Source organism: Dendrobates tinctorius, unplaced genomic scaffold (assembly GCF_039654945.1).
Source record: "Dendrobates tinctorius isolate UK_male_01 unplaced genomic scaffold, ASM3965494v1 ptg000016l, whole genome shotgun sequence".
NCBI lineage: Eukaryota > Metazoa > Chordata > Amphibia > Anura > Dendrobatidae > Dendrobates > Dendrobates tinctorius.
In genome coordinates this window covers 27,890,543-27,909,658 of record NW_027361684.1, presented here as the reverse complement: position 1 = coordinate 27,909,658, position 19,116 = coordinate 27,890,543, and the positions used below count along the sequence as shown (strand labels likewise).

Here is a 19,116-nt window from a genome sequence, read left to right as displayed (position 1 = left end):
CTCCAGAGATTATGTCCCCATATGCTGCACCCATAAGATGCTCCATAGAATGTCCCATATGCTGCCCCATAAAATGCTCCATAGATTATGCCCCCATATGCTGCCCCATAAGATGCTCCATAGATTATGCCCCCATATGCTGCCCCATAAGATGCTCCATAGAATATGCCCTCATATGCTGCCCCCATAAGATACTCCATAGATTATGTCCCATATGCTGCCCCCATAAGATGCTCCATAGATTATGGCCCCATATGCTGCCCCCATAAGATGCTCCATAGATTATGGCCCCATATGCTGCCCCCATAAGATGCTCCATAAAATAGGTCCCATATGCTGCCGCTGCTATTAACAAAAAAAAAAATATGACATGCTCACCTCTTGTCACTGCCAAACCCAACCCCCCCCCACCCCCCCCCCCCCCCCCCCCCCCCCCGCGCGCGTCTTTGCAGCCCCATCCTCCCACGGTCTCCGGTGCCTGCATTCAGTTACGTGGTACCGCTCATTAAAGGCATGAATATGTGCATATTCATGACGAATGAGCGGTTCCACATGACCGCTCAAGGCAGGCACCTGAGACTGTGGGACAAGCAGGGGGCTGCTTAGATGCGCTGCGGGGGGTTAGTATGATCTGACACTCCCCTCTCCCCTGCCGACTCCCTGGCGTATATGACTCGCGTATAAGCCGCCTAAGTGGGGGACTTTGAGACACAAAAAAAGGTCTGAAAGTCTCGGCTTATACTCGAGTATATACGGAGACACAGCTGAACTTGTGGGTGTGTGGGTTGAATAGAACATCAATGTTATTTTTAAACCTACCTGACACTGGAGAGTAAACTAGCTGAAAATGGACAACCCCTTTAATGAATTAAGATAAGGTTATTTGTTGTTGAATTAATGTAGTGTTTTATATGGATCCTTAGGTAATGGAATTAGAATCAAAGCTAAATGAAGCAAAAGAAGAATTTACATCTGGAGGACCAATTGGTCAGAAGAGAGACCCCAAAGAATGGATACCACGTCCACCTGAAAAATATGCACTTAGTGGTCATCGGAGTCCTGTCACTCGTGTCATTTTCCATCCAGTGTTTAGTGTTATGGTCACTTCTTCAGAAGATGCAACAATTAAGGTATTCTTGTAGATTATGCCGTTTACCAAATGTAGAAATTATTCCTCACTGAGTGATGAACTGTCTGACATCCTATCATTGTGCAATCATTTCTTGCTATGGGTGATAAGGGTCTTATCTGTTTACCTTTGATATGTGTCCTCCATTGTCTTCACTGAGTCAGAGAGATGAGTGTGATCGGGAAAATGTTATACAATGAAATTATTTTAATTTATAACTTTGTTGCATTGATGTGAAAGTCTCACCTGATTTTTGTAACGACCTATCCAATCCACACGGGCAAAGGCCCTGTGCACACGGTGCGGATTCTGCTGCGGATCTGCAGCAGAACTGCAGGTGATCTACAGTACCATTGAGGCTGTGTGCACATGCTGCGGTTCCGCAGCGGTTTTGGCCGCTGCGGACCCGCAGCAGTTTTTGCTGCGGTGTACAGTACCATGATTCCCTATGGGAATCAAAAACCGCAGTGCAGACGGTGCAGAAATTTCCGCGCGGATTATCTGCGGTTTTCAATCCGCAGAAAGAATTGACATGTCAATTCTTTCTGCGGATTCTCCTGCGGTTTGCCATCTCCTCTATTGAGGAGATGAAAAACCGCAGGGCAAAACCGCAGAGCAATCCGCAGGTAAAACCGCAGGTCTTTTGACCTGCGGTTTCACCTGCGGATTTTACAAAATCCGCGCGGATGAATCCGCAGCGTGTGCACACAGCCTAAAGCCTATGTAAAAAAAAAAAAAAAAAACCCCGCTGTGCACATGCAGCGTTTTTTTTCACGTGGTTTTTGTGTGGAAAAAAAAAAGCAGCATGTGACTTCTTTTGTGTGGTTTTGCTGCAGTTTTCCACCTGCTCCATTCTACAAATTCACAGGTGGAAAACCGCAGTGTAAAACCGCAAAAAAAAGGAAGAAATCCACAGGAAAAATGCAGGTCATTTGACCTGCGGATTTAGTCAAATCCGCCGGAGGATCCGCACTGTGTGCACATAGCCAAAGAATTCAAACCATAGATGTTTGTAAATTAAGTAGTGTAATAATAAACCAAGCTAAAATCTGTCAATATTTAAAAAGTAATCCTGCCACTTAGTTGAGTCAGCTGATATTTTTCACTGATGACCCATAAAAAGGTGCCTCTCAAGATATATCTCGTGGTGGGTAAAACGACTGAGCGGTTTAAAGACCTTCACAGCCTTTGTTACAAAACATACTGATGGCATTGGTTACAGATGAATTTCTAAACTAATGAAGGTATCAGTGAGCACTGTTGCGTTGGGACCGTAATCCGGAAGTAGAAAGAAAATCATTTTCCCCATAAACCTCCTGCGACCTAATGCGCTCCACTAGATTTCAGACAGAGCAAAGAAGAGAATTATCAGAGTTGTGAAAGGGCTAAGGACTAACCGTGGAGAGCAAAAGCCCTGGAATCAGCAGGTACAATGGTTTCAAAGAGAACTAAGTAGTGCATTCAACCTCCATGGCCTGTATGCATGCTCACCACGCAAGACTCCACTGCTGAACAAAAAACACGTTCAAACGCTCGTTTAAAGTTTGCTCAACATTTAGCAAGCCTGTGACATAGTGGGAGAATATAGTATGGTAAGAGGAGACAAAAATCAAAGAGAAACTGTTGACAGGATTTAGCACTACAAACTAAATGCATGGCTGTGATGCCAATTAATTGGATGCCTGATGTGAAGAGATCCGCTCAGTGGCTGATGAATAAGCACCCTGTGAAGTTTTCATATCATCCCAAAAACACCATACCAGCAGTAAAGTTTGGAGGATGGGGCTGTTTTCCAGCATACAATGCTGGCAAACTTCATATAATTGAAGGCAAGATGAATGGACATATGTACCGAGACATTCTTGATAAAAAATTGCTGCCATCTACCAGGATGATTATGGTAAAACGAGGGTGGACATATCAGTAAGTCTGTGAACCCAAACACACAACCAAGTCAACTCTCAAGTGGTTTCAAAGAAAGAAAATAAAGCTGATAGAATGCCCCAGCCAATCACCTGACCTAAATCCTATAGAAAATTTTTGGAAGGAACTAAAACTCAGACATCATAGGAGCCCACAGGACCTTCATGATTTGAAGTGTTTTTGTGTGGAACAATTGAACAAAATCACACCAGAGCAATGCTTGGGACTTATTTCTCCATACAGGAGGCGTCTTGAAGCCGTCATCAACAACAAAGGCTTTTGTACAAAGCATTAGATTTCTCTAAGCGTGTTCAATACTTTTTTCGGGTTTTATCTTATTAATCATAACTTTAATTTTTGGACATGTATGATTTGATTTCTTTGCCTGTGTGGATTGGATGGCTTGTTACTGACAACTGGTGAGAATTTCATGTGGATAGCACTGGTAGAATTATATTCATTGGTGATGTGTTCAATACTTATTTCGCTTGTATGTAATATATACAGTGTATGCCTTTATGTAGTGACAGTGGTTCCCTCTGTTAAAACTTCTGAGACTCGGTATGAAATTTTATTCTTCACTTTTAATTGTCTGCTTAGCCATTGTGGAGATGTAATCGCAAACACCTAGACACATAACTGGAAAATCTTTAATACTTGTGGCTGAACTAGTGTTAGGCCGGGGTCAGACTTGCGAGTGTCTTGCAAGAAACTCGTGTGAGTCTCTCGCATCAGTACCCGGCACTAACGCCAGCTGTTCAGACCGGAGCTTTCAGCTGCATAAAAAGACATGCAGCCGCACACTCCGGACCTGAGTGCCAGCGGCAGGGCCGGGTAGTAAGGCGAGAGACTCGCGCAAGTTTTTAGCATTGCACTCTGAAGTGTGACCCCGACCTTACTTAAATATTATGTCATAACACTCACTTTTTTTTACTAAATTGTATGTAAAATATGCAAGTGCTGTGAAACTATGGTTGCATTTTCAAGGGAATAGATCATAAGAACGTGTATATATAGTTTATGTATGTACAGTACTCTGCAAATCAATTGGGACAAAGCATTTTTTTAAGTAAAATCGTAAGTTGGTTACCAGTCAGTGATTCAAACCAGTTTTAACTGCTTTGAACAGGTGAGTGCCTGTTCAAAGCAGTCAAAACTGGATTGAATCACTGATTGGTAACCAACTTACGATTTTACTTAAAATGCTTTGTCCCAATTGATTTGCACAGTACTGTATGTGTATATATAGTTATCTTTTCCTATGAGGCTATGAAATTAGAGGCTGGTATTATTTATTATGCTTTTATTATGCTTTGCAGTGCTTTACAGGCATTATCGCTGTTCCCAATGGGGCTCATAATCTAATATATTTGAATTCCCTATCAGTATGTCTTTGGAGTGTGGGAGGAAACGGGAGAACCCGAAGGAAACCCACACAAACACGGGTAGAACATAAAAACGCCTTGCAGTTGTTATCCATGGTGGGACTTGATCCCAGGACCCCTGTGCGGAAAAAAATGCATCAATGTGCACAAAAAATGCAAAATGCATTAAAATGAATGGGAAGCTTCTTTTAAGCGGATTTTTTGGTAAATCCGCGAAAAAAAGCAAAAAAAAATTCAATGTGTGAACACAGCCTAAAGCGACAATGACTGTTTAAACTAAGTCCTGCTGCTCGGTGCATAATGGCGGGGCCAATCCTTTAAGCACACCTTCTCGCCTGCTTTTTGTCGATCTATCCTCCACTCCCTTCTTTGACAGCTCTGGCTTCATAGTCAGAAGGATATAGATAGCTGGAAAGCAAGCAGGTGGGAAGGTGTACTTGATAGCTTGGTCCTTCCATGATGCACCGAGCGCATGTGCTGGGCTTGAAATGTCATCGCTTAGGCTACTTTCACACATCAGGTTTTTTCTGACAGGCAGGATCTGGCCATTTATTAAAAAAAACTGAACCCGGCGTAAGCTGCCGCCGGATCCAGTTTTCTCTCATTGAATTGTATTAGCGCCGGATCGTGCTGCATAGCCTTCCGTTTCTTCTGGTTTTCGCCAGATCCGGCTAAATATTTCATTCTGGCATCTGGAAAAACCGTCTCTAGTAATGTTTTTTTTTTTTTTTTTTTGTCTGCGGCGAAAAACCGGACAGCGCTTCCGTTTTTTTGCTATAATGGAAGCCTATGGGCGCCAGATCCGGAAAAAGACGGATCCGGCCACTGAATCCTGTGTTTTAAGTCTGCGCATGCTCAGATCTAATTGGCCAGCCCCAGGAAACAGATATAAACCTGCTAGATGGATCCGGCAGAAAAACGGATTAGTTTCTTCAGTTCTTCAAAATTTGCGCCGGATCCGGTTTTTCTAAATATAGCCTAATCCTGCCTGTCGGAAAAAGCCTGATGTGTGAAAGTAGCCTTAGACTGCATCATCTAAGCTGTTCGGCAGTATGAGGGCTGTCTGTCACTCACCACACATTCAGGATGCCAATGTGTTGTCATAGTAGCTCAGGGGCCTAATCCTTTTAGGTCTGACTGTCTTAATTACCTGGCCATACACCGATGAATAATCCCATCACACCGAAAGAGAAGAAGAAAAAAAACAAAAAGCAGAAAATTTAAATATAGATAATTAAAACTACAACTCTCCCCAACAAAAAACAAGCTCTCGCACATTGCACCATTGCTCTGAAAATAATCATAGTGTGAAGAATATGGAGACGCTAACTTTTATATTATAAAAGTAGTAAACTGCATCAAACTACATAAGGCTATGTGCCCACATAGCGTTTTAAAACGCTCACTAAAAACCGGACTCCTTCCCGGAAATCGCGCTTTTTTTCCCCCGCGCGATTTTACCGCGATTATGATCGCGATTTTGCCGCGATTTTCGTGTGCGATATTCAAGCACTTTACAAGCGATTTGAAGCATCGCTTGGAAAGTGATTGACAGGTTGGTCACACTCGTCAAACATAGTGTTTGACAAGTGTGACCAGGTTTTTACTATTAAGGCCGCCTATGCGGCATCAATAGTAAAAGATAGAATGTTAAAATGCTAAAAAAAAATCCCGGGCCTCAGCGTTCCCAGTAATGCCTTGCAAGACCTGTGATGACGTTGGTCTCGCGTTGCTTTAGCGATCTCGCGAGACCACGTCATTACAGGGCCTTTCCGCAAGGCATTACTGGGAACGCTTAGGCCGGGAATGCAGCGCGTGACGCCGGAAGGTAAATATACCCCGATTTTTTTTATTTTTTATTCTTTTTTTTTTTTTTTTTTTTTTTTTTTTACAGGGGTATGGTACCCAGGGCCTGGAGGACAGTCTCCTCTCCTCCACACAGTGGGTACCAACCGCACATGAGACGCTTAACTTCCCGCATGGTGGGCATAGCCACATGCGGGAAGTAAGCGATTCTCATGCATTCCTATGGGTGCGGAATCGCGGCAATTGTTTGCGATTCCGCACAAAAGAATGAGCATGGTGCGATTTTTTCCGCGATGCGTTTCCGCCGCGGGAAAAAGCGCAGCATTAGCACAGCATGTGCGGAATGCCATAGGAATGCATGGGGGGCGTTCTGTACACGATTTTTAAACGTTTTCGCGCCGAAAATTGCGGCAAAAACGCTTAAAAATCGCTGCGTGGGCACACGGCCTAAATGTGACTTTGCCATAACCATTCCGACCCTAGGAATATCAACTGCTTCAAGTAAATACTTAAAAACACATGTAACATGCACAAATGTGAACAAGTCGGTCGGACAGTGTTCACACCACCCACTGACTGAAACACAAAAAGAAAGCACAGAATGACAAATGTGCAGAAATACCCTGCAGTAACAAATATGACAGTAGTCAGCAAGTGCTGGTAAAAAGATGGAAGCAAATACAGGGTATTTAGTCGATATGTTTTTTGCAAAATGTATAGGAAGCACCTGTCTGAATCCTGTTCATTTAGACACTGTTCATATGTTCAGGTTTTAAATACATTAGATAGGGACTGCTCCATTAAGGGTTACTTTGACGAGGTGGAGTTGCTTGGTATACATTTTTTTTTTGCAAAAAAACATATCGACTAAATACCCTAAATCTGTTGCCATCTTTTTACCAGCACTTGCTGACTACTGTCATATTTGTTACTGCAGGGTATTTCTGCACATTTGTTATTCTGTGTTTTGTTTTTGTGTTTCAAGTAAATACTGTAAACAGATTTGTTTTTCATTTATTACTCCATTCATCTCACCTGACAATTTTTTTTGTTCAATACAAGGTGATACCTAAGATGATTCTATTAAAATGCAAGTCATCCCTAAAAAAAACAAACAAAAAAAACAGCTCTCATCTGTTATGCCAACACAAAAATAAATGGTTGGCAATGATTACTTTCTGTCTTTACTGTGCATGTACATAAAGCTGTCAATCGGCAGTGGTTTTTGGGGGTAGCTGTATATCATGGATATCAGACTGCATAGTTCAAGCCCCCTCCTTGTGAAGACTAGCAGAGCTGCAGTGGATAAATGTATTTAAAATTACACCAAGAAGCCCACTAAGGGCACATTCACAGATCAGTTTTTTCATCCACGTGCTGTCTCTTTAAGGCTGTGCCCACGGCGTTATTAAACGCTCAGTAAACAGGTCTCCTTCCCAGAAAACGGGCGTTTTTACAGCGTGTTTTGCGCGTTTTTGATGCATTTTTTCCGCGCGTATTTTGGACTATAGGAAATAGCCAAAAACGCGGACCTAAGCGGAAATGAATAAACATGCTGCGTTTTTTACCACTAAGCGTTTCCTTAGCGGTAAACGCATCCATTGGCACAAAAAGGCCAAAATGCATTAAAATGAATGGGATGCTTCTTTTAAGCATTTTTGATGCGGTTTGACCCCGAAAAGCACATCAAAAACATTTAAAAAAAAAGCAACGTGGGCACACAGCCTAAAGGGAGTCTTTCACCCCCCAAAATGCTTTTTAAATTGGCTTTAACATGTTGTAGAGGACATACCCATGTTAACCATACTAGCACAGTACCTGTTACTGGTACAGTCCCTGAAATAACTTTACACTTGGCCAAGAGTTGCCATTCTGCCTCCTCACTTGCATATTGGGGCCCTTTTTTTTCACTTCTGATTTGACAGGACTCTCTTCCCAGAGCGGTGATTGCAAGCTATGTAGCAAACAGTTTAAGCATGCCCTTCTTTCCTCAGAATACTGGCCACAGCAGAGGTGACTGGGTAACCTTGGCAGCAAAATATAAACTGGAAAACTAAATATTAGTGTTGATCGAATAGCTTTGGATAAACACTTATCCGAATAGCTATAGCGCTTACTGAATAGCTGCATTGGGAAGCTGGATACCTGGAGCGCTGCTGATAATCGGCTGTTCGGAGCCGCAGCTGCATGTGTTACAGCTGTGAGACGGTCACAACACATGTATGGAGAGCCCAACAAACTGGCTCGTCATACATGCACTGTGACTGTCACACAGACGCGACACATTGCAGCTGTGGCGCTGAACAGCTGATTAACGGGAGCGCTCCAGGTTACCGAGGCAGCTATTCGGGAAGCGCTATAGCTATTCGAATAAGTGGCTTATCCAAAGCTATTTGATCAACACTACTAAATATCCCTTTGTTCTTAAGAACATAGAGGATTTTTATTAAGAAATTAGATTGCACAGGTGCTTGATTTTACCATCACTTTGTACATGGGTACAATGGTAAATCTGACACAACCCCTTATTTAAAGGCTTACACATCCATGTTTTTTCTTATAAACTGATGTGTCCTTAAAATCAGATCTTGCACTGTTACTATTTATTATGCATTGCTTGTATAGCGCCATCATCTTCTGCAGTGCACTTACAATCATTATCATTGCTGTCCCCATTGGGGCTCACAATCAATATTCCCTATTAGTATGTATTTGGAGTGTGGGAGGAAACCCACACAAACACTGGGAGGTCATACAAACTCCTTGCACATGTTGCCCTTGGAGGGATTTCAACCCAGGACCCCAGCGCTGCAAGGCTGTTGTGCTAACCACTGAGCCAGTTTTGCGACTCTTGCGCAATGTGTGATGCTCTGCTAAACATGGTTGTTACACAGAAACCTCCTGCTGTTAACCAATCTTTTTTTTTTTTCTTTTTTGTTTGCAGAAACATGTGTGTGAATGTGCTCTAATGACCCAGTTCTGGAATCTGTATCTTTGCCCCTATTATTTGCTGTCCTGGTGACAGGCTCATTTAATCGATCATTAGATCAATATGCCCAATGCCTAGTTTTTCATCTAAATTCTGATGCCCGCTTGCCCATTCCTGACAATGGTCAAAGATAGAATAGTTCATGGAATTGTCCAGGAATAAAAAAAATATATAATATCTGATCTGTCAAGTTCCCTGGTATTCCCCCCTTTATCCCCAGGTATTTGGTGTGGCAGGTCACACCTATTATGAAAGTCTCCCAAGTTTTCTCCGTCCTGGTCGCCAGCCCATTTCTCTGTAATTATTACACTGCCTTTCTCTACTATGCAGGTTATTTAAGCTCAATTTCTAAAGGGCTGGAACTGATTTGTTTTTCCTCTAAATGTGTGGAGCTTTTCTTTCTTTAGTTAATTATTCATTTTCTGATGCAGACTTTACTGGATGCTAATTTGAAAGGGGTGTGAAGTCGGGGACTCTATAATAACTACTTGTCATCACCTCTTCATGTGTCAGGTCTTGAAATGCGCTGTCATGTGCAATTGCAAGGCCATATGTTTCCAATCTAATGCTAATGAAAAGGGTGGTCTCTTCACAAAGTAAACTGTTGCATGAGACCATTTCTTTATGTCTTTTATATTTGGAAGTGTAAAGATTTCCCACTCTTCATTTTATAATTTAATTATGAGAAATGGGTTTGCATGAAACTAAACACACTGCAAAGAATGGCTTAAAATGCATAGGCCCTGATCTTTTTAAGATTTTTATGCCAAAAGTTTACCCTAAAAAGTTTTGAAAAGCTGAAGCTGTACTAAACTTTTGCGCATTTTGTCATTCTCACTTTTTTTTTGTCCAGCTCCAACAGAGTGAGAACAGTGTTGGTAGGACAGGCCGTTTGGTGAATACATGACATGGTGGCTAGTGGTGAGTGAGCGTGCTTGGATAAGGTGTTATCCGAGCATGATCGTGTGCTAACAGTGTGTCGTCATGCGGGGATTGCCTAACAAACAGGCTATCCCTGCATGTGTTGTGGCTAATGGCTGCGAATCATAGAAAACAAAAAGCAAAAAACACAAATATCCTGAACTAAAAAGTAAAAAATAAACTGCAAATAATGCATAAAGGTAGTAATAAGGGTATTTAGTAAACCTAAACATAATTTTGATCAAAATAATGTACAAGCCATCCCGCCACGTCACGGCAACCCTTGTGGGACAGTCCCTACTCTAGTATTTAAAACCTTTTCACTTGCTGAGTGACGTGAATGTGAACAAGGATCGAGCAGCTGAACCACTAGTAAAAGCTTAGGCCAGACAGGATGGTTTTCCCAGCTCAGAAAGAGGGCGGTTTTATTTATTGTTTTTATTGGCCTGCAAATCATGCAGCTGCGAGAACACAAACTTATTCCGAGCATGCCGAGGACATTTTGTTGGCACACAAGCGTGCGCAGAAAATAACTTATCCGAGCACGTTCTCTTATCACTAGTGGCCGCGTTTGCTACACTACCAAACTTACCCCAGCAACAACTGGAGTCAGATTTATGGCGAGACGCACCTGATTCTTTTAAGTGGTGTGCACTAGAGTTGAGCGACTTTGGTCGGATCGGGTTTCGTGAAACCCGAATGAAACAAAATAAGTTTCAGATGAAACTCGTCCGACTAGAGCAAAACAAAGTCGGAGTTTCGTCCGAAACCCGACCCCAATGCAAGTCAATGGGAAATAAAAGTCGGACGAAACTCCGACTTTTTTTGCTCTAGTCGGACGAGTTTCATCTGAAACTTATTTTGTTTCATTCGGGTTTCACGAAACCCGATCCGACCAAAGTCGCTCAACTCTAGTGTGCACCTCTTCATGAACCAGGAGCCTTGCACTCACCCTTGCCCCTTCATAAAGACTGGCGTAACAATCTGGTCCATAATGTTTTTCAGAATTTTGGTATGTTCTGTTCAATAACTGATTCCAAGCATTTAATCATAATAAAACCACATCCTGTCGCCTCATCAAATTCGTCATACACTCTTAAGATGGCCGCCCACTGCTCATCTGTGCCATCTCCTCTACCCATGCCTTTTCAATGGGGTTTGGGGACAAGGCGCTGCTGTACGACTGGTGGCATTTTTAGGCTCCTTGACAATAAAGGATATCTGTTTTGGGAATATGCTTTTTGCTTAATTTAGAAAACTATTTTTGGGATACTCTTATTCCACTTTGAGTTACCGATGTAGGCTTGATCCAATGCCTTTTTTTCCCTCCCCAGTGTCTTGTAGTGATTTGTCATTCTGGAGTTACATGTTTATTCTGGTTGTGGTTCTTGGTGTTTGTGTGACGATTAATTGTGTTGGAAAACCCCAGCACTGAAGGGATAATCCTGAGCAAGCGTTCTTTGTCCTTGTGCCTGGTAATTATAGAGAGAGGTGCCAGACTGCCCCGCAGAGTGCAAATGGAAGCCTCCACAACCTGTCACGCCACGAGCTGCTGCTAACAGATTTCTCTCTCCTTGTCAGGTGTGGGACTACGAGACGGGAGATTTTGAGCGCACACTCAAGGGACACACAGACTCTGTACAAGATATTTCATTTGATCATTCTGGCAAGTTTCTGGCCTCTTGCTCCGCTGACATGACTATCAAGCTATGGGATTTCCAAGGATTTGAGTGCATTAGGACCATGCACGGTATGAGCCAGTCATCCTTATCCAGTGTTCACAAATGTCTTCTGCTTGAATTTGTATCCTAGAGAAACATGATGATCTGCACAGAATATTCAGATGCTCGTTACTTGCCCACGTGTGATGGCTTTGTATTCCAGGAACTATAAAAGTCGTGGGCAGATATGTTAAGCCACATGATCCCAGATGTGGCCTTGTATTATGTGGTTGAAAAACAGACATTTTATATCCCACTTTCTACTCATGTGTTGGAGAAGCCTAAGGCTATGTTCACATGTAATGTTTTTGATGTGTATTTTTTTTCTGCAGCTGAAACCTGCTCTCTTGGTAGGAAAAGTGTTGCATTCAAAACGTCTGTTTTTTCAGGGTATTTTTTTTTTGCTGCAGCTTACATGTATTCTTTATTTACATTCCTAATGTTAGTTTTATTCTTAAAAATGCAGCTAACACTGCTGCTGTGGTTTTTGCAGCATTTTTCACTCATTACTTTCTATGTGTGAAATGAGATTTAAAAAATGCAGCAGATTTCCAATTCTGTCAAGAACGTGTGATGTCCGAAACCACCTAGCTCTTGCTGGCACTTCAAAAGGCAGCTTTTACTTTGCATAAAAAAAGCTGCAGAAACGCAACGTGTGAACATAGTCTTACCTAGTTTCTCCATTGCCTTTCCGCGCATATCTGCTGTAGATCTGGTCACTACAACATACCTAGTAGTAAAATACATGCCTACAATCCAATCGGTTGCTGTTGCCTGGCAGCACCCCTTTCCCCATTTCAGAATATATGAAAGGGAGAACGGAAATAAGCGTGCCATCTTATTCTGTGTAGTCATCGCAGCATAATCTCATCTGTTTCTGAGCAGTGTGTCACATGAGCATATATAGACTGGCTGAGGGGGCTAAAAGGTTACAGCCAACAGCACACGGACTTGTAGAATGCACGCCCCAAGGATCCCAGGACCCAATGGGATCAACAGCTCTCAGAAAACATAAGAAGGAGCAGCATCCGTTCCAGGTGAAGAAAAATCTTTAGTTTTATTCTGCCATCAATAGATACAACGTTTCGACCATAGCAAGGTCTTTATCAAGTACATCAAATAACAATTGGAGCTGCCTTAAATGGTGAGGACAAACCAATCACCATTAAGGAAACGCCCCTTAGTCAAAAGTACATATACATCTCCTCAAACATCAGATATAAAAAAAAAAACAATCAGTGCATTACATATAATACAAAGTGTAATCATATAAATATAAAAAAAATCACACAGACAGAGAGACCAGTGTATTTATAAACAGTGGCTGAGGGGGCTGGCATGATGCAGGACTGACCACAGGGTTCCTGCAAATTGTGAGTTTGTGGGTTTTTTGTTTTTTTTTTTTTCCACCCCAAGCTTCCACAAGTTTTGGGCTTTCAGATTTGGTTATACCCATTTTTCTCGTTCGCCTTATTGGGGGACACAGAGACCATGGGTGTATGCTGCTGCCACTAAGAGGCTGACACTATGCACAAAAAAAAGGTTAGCTCCTCCTCCGCAGTGTACACCCCACCGACCGGCAGGGAATTCCGCAGTTTAGCTTAGTGTCAGTAGGAAGTGGACACGGGTCTTTCATTAGACCCTTATCTCCTCAAGGTGCGTTGTTCCTTTTCAGGTTCCGGAGGGATATAGTGTGAAGAGTCACAGCTGTACTCCCACAAGGAGTCTGTGTGAGTACGGCGTGTACTGCCACCCCGTATCCTCACAGTTCTCCGTAGCAGGACCACCAGCCTTCCAGGCGGACGCCAACACGAAGATGTGTCGGCGATCCAGAGGGTCCTCGTCGCCAGTCTCCCACTCGCCTACCAGAGCCTGTCGGTTGGTTGAGACGCAGACTCTTCATGTACAGGTACTTTCCCGGGACGGGTAAGTATGGGGACCCTTTGGCCAGCAGCATTCCTCCCCGAGGGCGCGTTCGCAGCGTCTTCCCTGGAGCAGGGATGCGGTGGCGCTGCGATCTCCTGCGCCCATCCTGCTCCTACAGCCAGCCCCTTCACCGTCCTCTTCTCCCCCGACACTCCAATCGGGTATCCCAGGGTCCTCTCGCGGCGGCGCTCGCATTGCGGCACCTCCGCGCCGACCCCGTGCTGACAGGCGGCCGCCGCTAGTAATTTAGGCCCCGGCTTCAGTTCGGGCCTACTCCAGTATCGCGGCCACGCCCCCTGCCCCTTTCTACTAAGCGGGCTTCTCTCCCGCCCGTTCCAGGCCCACCACCGCCCTTCTTAGCCTGTTCCTGGCCAGGGGCGGTGCCTGATTCAGCAGGCGGTTAGCTCCGCCCTCCTTCCCCTGGGAGTGCGTTTTCCCTAATTCCTTCAGGAGGTCGCCATCTTTGCAGCCGCACAGCCGGACGCCCCTGTCAGCCAGATATCGCTCCCTGGGCCTGTCCGCCGGACATTCCTCTGACCTGCATCTGCAGAGTGGTGAATACCTTCGTCTCTGGGGTCACCGGACCGTGAGTAGCTCTGCATCTGCAGGCTGACACCCTTCTCTGCACCCTGTCCCCCAACCTTCCGGCTCTCCCTCAGATTTTCACTATGTCTAACTCCAAATCTGACCGTAACGGCCCTGCGGCTCCCCCCTGCACTCTAGTCAAGTTCTTTGCATGCTCTTCCTGCAATCGCAAACTTCCCTCAGGTCAGTCCACTTCCCTCTGCCTGGATTGTAGCAATCCTATTCAACCTGACGCCGCCCAGGAGCCATCTAGGGCCCCAGGCGAGAGTCAACCCCCCATGCCCGGCTGGGCCTCGTCTCTATCACAGTCAGTGGCAGACCTCACCAGGGTGTCTCAGTCCCTAGTAGCCGTCCTGGATAAGTTGCCCCTGGACACCTCTACAGGGTCCAGCAGGCCTCAAGAGGTTCCATCTGAGTCGGCCAGCGTTAGTCGCAAAAGACCCAGGCAGGATCTCCAGCCGGAATCCTCTCCTCGCCCCATGTCTCCACATAGTCCTCGGCAGCCTCCCTCCCGGGCCTCCTCACCCGAGTCAGGTGAAGCGCTCTCGGACAGGTCATCTGAGGGGACCTTAGAGCTGGATTTGGACCAGGATGCGAACATGAGGGTTACTGTGCAGAACCTCATTGCAGCGATCCATCAGACCTTCGACATTGCTGACCCCCCTGCGAAATCCTCAGATCAGGAGGTTTCGTTCAGACGGGAGGAAACACCCTCCAGGGTATTCCCTTTACATTCCGAGTTTGAAAAGATTTTTACCAGGGAAAGAGGAGATCCGACCAGACCCTTTCAACGAGGAAAGCGTCTCGGCGTTTTGTACCCGTTTGCTAAAGAGCTCACGGACAACTGGTCTGCTTCCCCCTCGATCGATCCGCCCGTGTCCAGGCTTTCTAATAACACGGTTCTCCCGCTGTCAGGCGTGGCGTCTCTGAAGGATTCTAATGATAGGATTATAGAATCCCTGGCGAAGTCTGCCTTCGAAGCGGCTTCGGCAGTATGCCCAATTTTTGCCTCATCTTGGGCAGCAAAGGCCATAGCCACTTGGGCAGAGGATCTTCGTCAGGGCATCATAGAGAAAGCACAACCAGATCGATTGGCCGATCTCGCCAATCAGATTTCCCATGCGGGGGATTATCTGCTTTCTGCTTCTTTGGATGCCGCATCCTGTGCAGTTCAGGCATCAAGTAACGTTGTGGCAATCCGACGTACAATTTGGCTCAAGGCCTGGCAGGCGGACCGGTCTTCTAAAAAGTCTCTTACTAATCTCCCTTTTCAGGGAGGGCGCCTCTTTGGATCCCAATTGGACCAGATTATTAAGGATGCCACCGGAGGCACGAGTTCTCTCCTGCCTCAGTCCAAGCCTCGCAGACCCCCAATAAGGCGTCAGTTTCGACCCTTTCGGGCTTACCGCCGTTTCAATGCGGCGGAGACCTCCAACCAACAAAGACCGCAGGCACGCCAAGATAGGAAGAAAGTTTCCTTCAGACCCACTCCCTCCTGGCGCTCCCACTCTTCGCAGGGCAGACCATCCGGATCTGGACGGTCCACATCTGCATGACTATCCTCGGACTCCCGAGGGTCCCTTCCAATTGGGAGGTCGACTACTCTTCTTCAAGGATGTCTGGCTGGCCTCAGTAGAGGACGCTGGGGTCAGGGAGGTTGTATCGTCAGGATACAAGATGGAGTTCGTCTCTCTTCCACGGGATCGTTTCTTCGAATCCCGTCCTCCAAAAGATCCAGCTTTGATCCCGGGGTTCTTTACGGCCATCGACTCTCTCCTCAGTTCCCGGGTGTTTGTGCCCGTTCCCGAATCGGAGCGGTTTACAGGGTTTTATTCAAACCTGTTTGTCGTGCCGAAAAAAGACGGGGCGGTCCGACCCATCTTGGATCTCAAGCTGCTCAACAGGAGTTCACCTTCGCCACTTCCGGATGGAGTCGGTTCGTTCGGTAATCGCTTTCATGGAGGAGCAGGAATTCATGTGTTCGATAGACATCCAAGATGCCTATCTACATGTTCCCATGTTCTCCGGACATCAGAAGTTCCTGCGTTTTGCGGTTCGCCAGGAACATTACCAGTTCGTCGCGCTGCCCTTCGGTCTCGCCACCGCTCCCAGAGTCTTCACGAAGATCGTGGCTGCGTTGATGGCCTTGTTGAGGATCAGAGTTCTCGTTCTCTTAACGTACCTCGACGATATTCTGATCAAAGCTCCCGCTTTCCAACAGGCACGTCTCAGTTTGGCGATCGTCCTAGACACACTATCCAATTTCGGGTGGATCAACAGGAAAAAGTCCTGTCTGGTCCCTACTCAACGTCTTGTGTTTCTGGGCCTACTGTTCGACACTCGTCGGTCAAGGGTCTTTCTCCCACAAGAGAAGATTCTCTCCCTGCAGCAGGATGTACGATCGCTGCAGACCACACGATTTCCATCCCTCCGTACAGCTATGCGGGTCCTGGGAAAGATGGTGGCGGCGATAGAGGCAGTTCCCTTAGCCCAATTTCACGCCAGGCCTCTCCAACAGACCATTCTGTTGAGGTGGAACAGATCGGCTCTGTCCCTGGATCGCCCTGTTCGCCTTTCATGCCGGATCAAGCGGTCACTCAACTGGTGGTTGACGTCACCTCTCATCCTCTTGGGGCGGTCTTTTCTTCCTGTTCACTGGTAGATTGTAACAACGGATGCCAGCCTCCTCGGCTGGGGTGCAGTGTTCCGCAATCACACTGTTCAGGATCGTTGGTCAACTCAAGAATCTGCTCTGCCGATCAACGTCCTAGAGATACGCGCGATCCATCTGGCTCTCGTCCACTGGGAGAGGCTCCTCAGGGGCCTGCCTGTCCGGATTCAAACAGACAATGCCACAGCAGTGGCATATGTCAACCGTCAAGGAGGGACACGGAGTGTCTCAGCCCTGGCAGAAGTGTCAAAGATCCTTCAGTAGGCAGAGATTTCGGTACCGACAATCTCCGCTGTACACATTCCCGGCGTAGACAACTGGGCCGCCGGTTTTCTCAGCCGTGAGGGTCTCGCGGCAGGAGAGTGGTCCCTACATCCGGAGGTATTTCTTCAGCTCTGCCGTCGTTGGGGAGCCCTGGACGTAGATCTCCTAGCTTCTCGCCTCAACAGGAAAGTCCCACAGTTTGTATCCAGGGCTCGAGATCCTCTCGCAGTGGGAGCCAACGCCCAGGCCATTCCTTGGTCGCAGTTCGAGCTCCCCTACCTGTTTCCTCCCCTGCCTCTTCTTCCCAAGCTGTTGAAGAAAATCAAAGCAGAAGGAATTCAGTCATTCTCATCTCCCCGAATTGGCCCAGAAGGTCTTGGTTCGCGGACATTGTCAACCTTCTCGCGGACGCCCCCTGGAAGTTTCCAGACAGGGCAGATCTGCTGTCTCAAGGCCCGATTTGCCACCCCAATTCTAGGCCGCTCAATTTAACGGCGTGGCTGTTGAGACCGAGGTTTTGAAACGAGCAGGATTCTCCGGTCGAGTAATTCATACCATGATCCGAGCCAGGAAGCCATCATCTTCCAAAATTTACTACCGTACTTGGAAGGCCTATTTCACTTTTTGTGAGGCCAATAACATCGCGCCCATGTGCTTTTCGCTCCCTTCCGTTCTGGCGTTTCTTCAGGCAGGGCTGGATGCGGGGCTTGCTCTCAGTTCCTTGAAGGGTCAAGTTTCGGCGCTGTCCATTTTGTTTCAGAAGACGTTGGCCTCCCGCCCTCAGGTCAAAATCTTTCTTCAGGGCGTGGCTCACACGGCTCCTCCGTATCGAGCGCCCGTGGATCCATGGGATCTTAATCTGGTTCTTGAGGTTCTGCAAGGTTCTCCTTTTGAACCTCTCAGGGATTTTTCCCTTTCTCTCCTTTCTTGGAAGGTAGCTTTTCTGGTGGCCATCACTTCCATCCGGCGCGTGTCAGAATTGGCGGCTCTTTCTTGCCGCTCTCCTTTCTTGGTACTTCACCAGGACAAGGTAGTTCTGCGGCCTCCGCCCTCTTTTCTTCCAAAGGTGGTGTCCTCCTTTCACCTCAATGAGGATATTGTTCTGCCGTCCTTCTGTCCGAGTCCAACTCACCCTCGGGAGCGGTCCCTGAACAAGCTGGATCTGGTCAGGGCAATGAGAGTCTATCTGTCTAGGACGCCTTCCTTGCGAAAGACTGACTCTTTTCGTCATTCCAGATGGGGCGCGGAAAGGTCACCCAGCTTCCAAAGCTACTATTGCTCGCTGGATCAGATCGGCAATTTTGGAGGCCTACCGGGTTAAGCATCGAGTGGCCCCTCCGGGGATCAGAGCGCACTCTACCCGGGCAGTGGGTGCCTCCTGGGCGGTACGCCACAGAGCCTCCTCGCTGCAGCTTTGCAAAGCTGCAACCTGGTCTTCGGTTCACACGTTTGTGAAATTCTACAAGGTCCACACCTACGCTTCGGCGGACGCCAGCCTAGGTAGAAGGATCCTGCAGGCAGCTGTGGTGAGTCCACTGGCCTGATGGAAGTTTGTTTCCCACCCCAGGGACTGCTTTGGGACGTCCCATGGTCTCTGTGTCCCCCAATAAGGCGAACGAGAAAACAAGATTTTTGGGTTGCTTACCGTAAAATCTGTTTTTCGGAGCCTTCATTGGGGGGACACAGCACCCTCCTATGTTCTACAACTCCTGTTCTTACTTTGGTTGATTGGTTACAGTTGAGTTGTTTGTTCTGTTTTCAATCTATTCTGTTACTTCTCCTACTGCTTTCTCACT

The 19,116-nt window shown here is 46.3% G+C and overlaps 1 protein-coding gene across 1 annotated transcript in view; it reads left to right on the top strand.

The window, feature by feature from the left end:
* PAFAH1B1 (platelet activating factor acetylhydrolase 1b regulatory subunit 1) overlaps positions 1-19,116 on the top strand; it is a 133,157-nt gene that overhangs the window by 102,336 nt on the left and 11,705 nt on the right. Inside the window, exons 5-6 of the mRNA XM_073565594.1 lie at positions 924-1,130; positions 11,735-11,903. Of these exons, the coding sequence (XP_073421695.1) occupies positions 924-1,130; positions 11,735-11,903 (376 nt within the window). The remainder of the gene's footprint in view (positions 1-923; positions 1,131-11,734; positions 11,904-19,116) is intronic.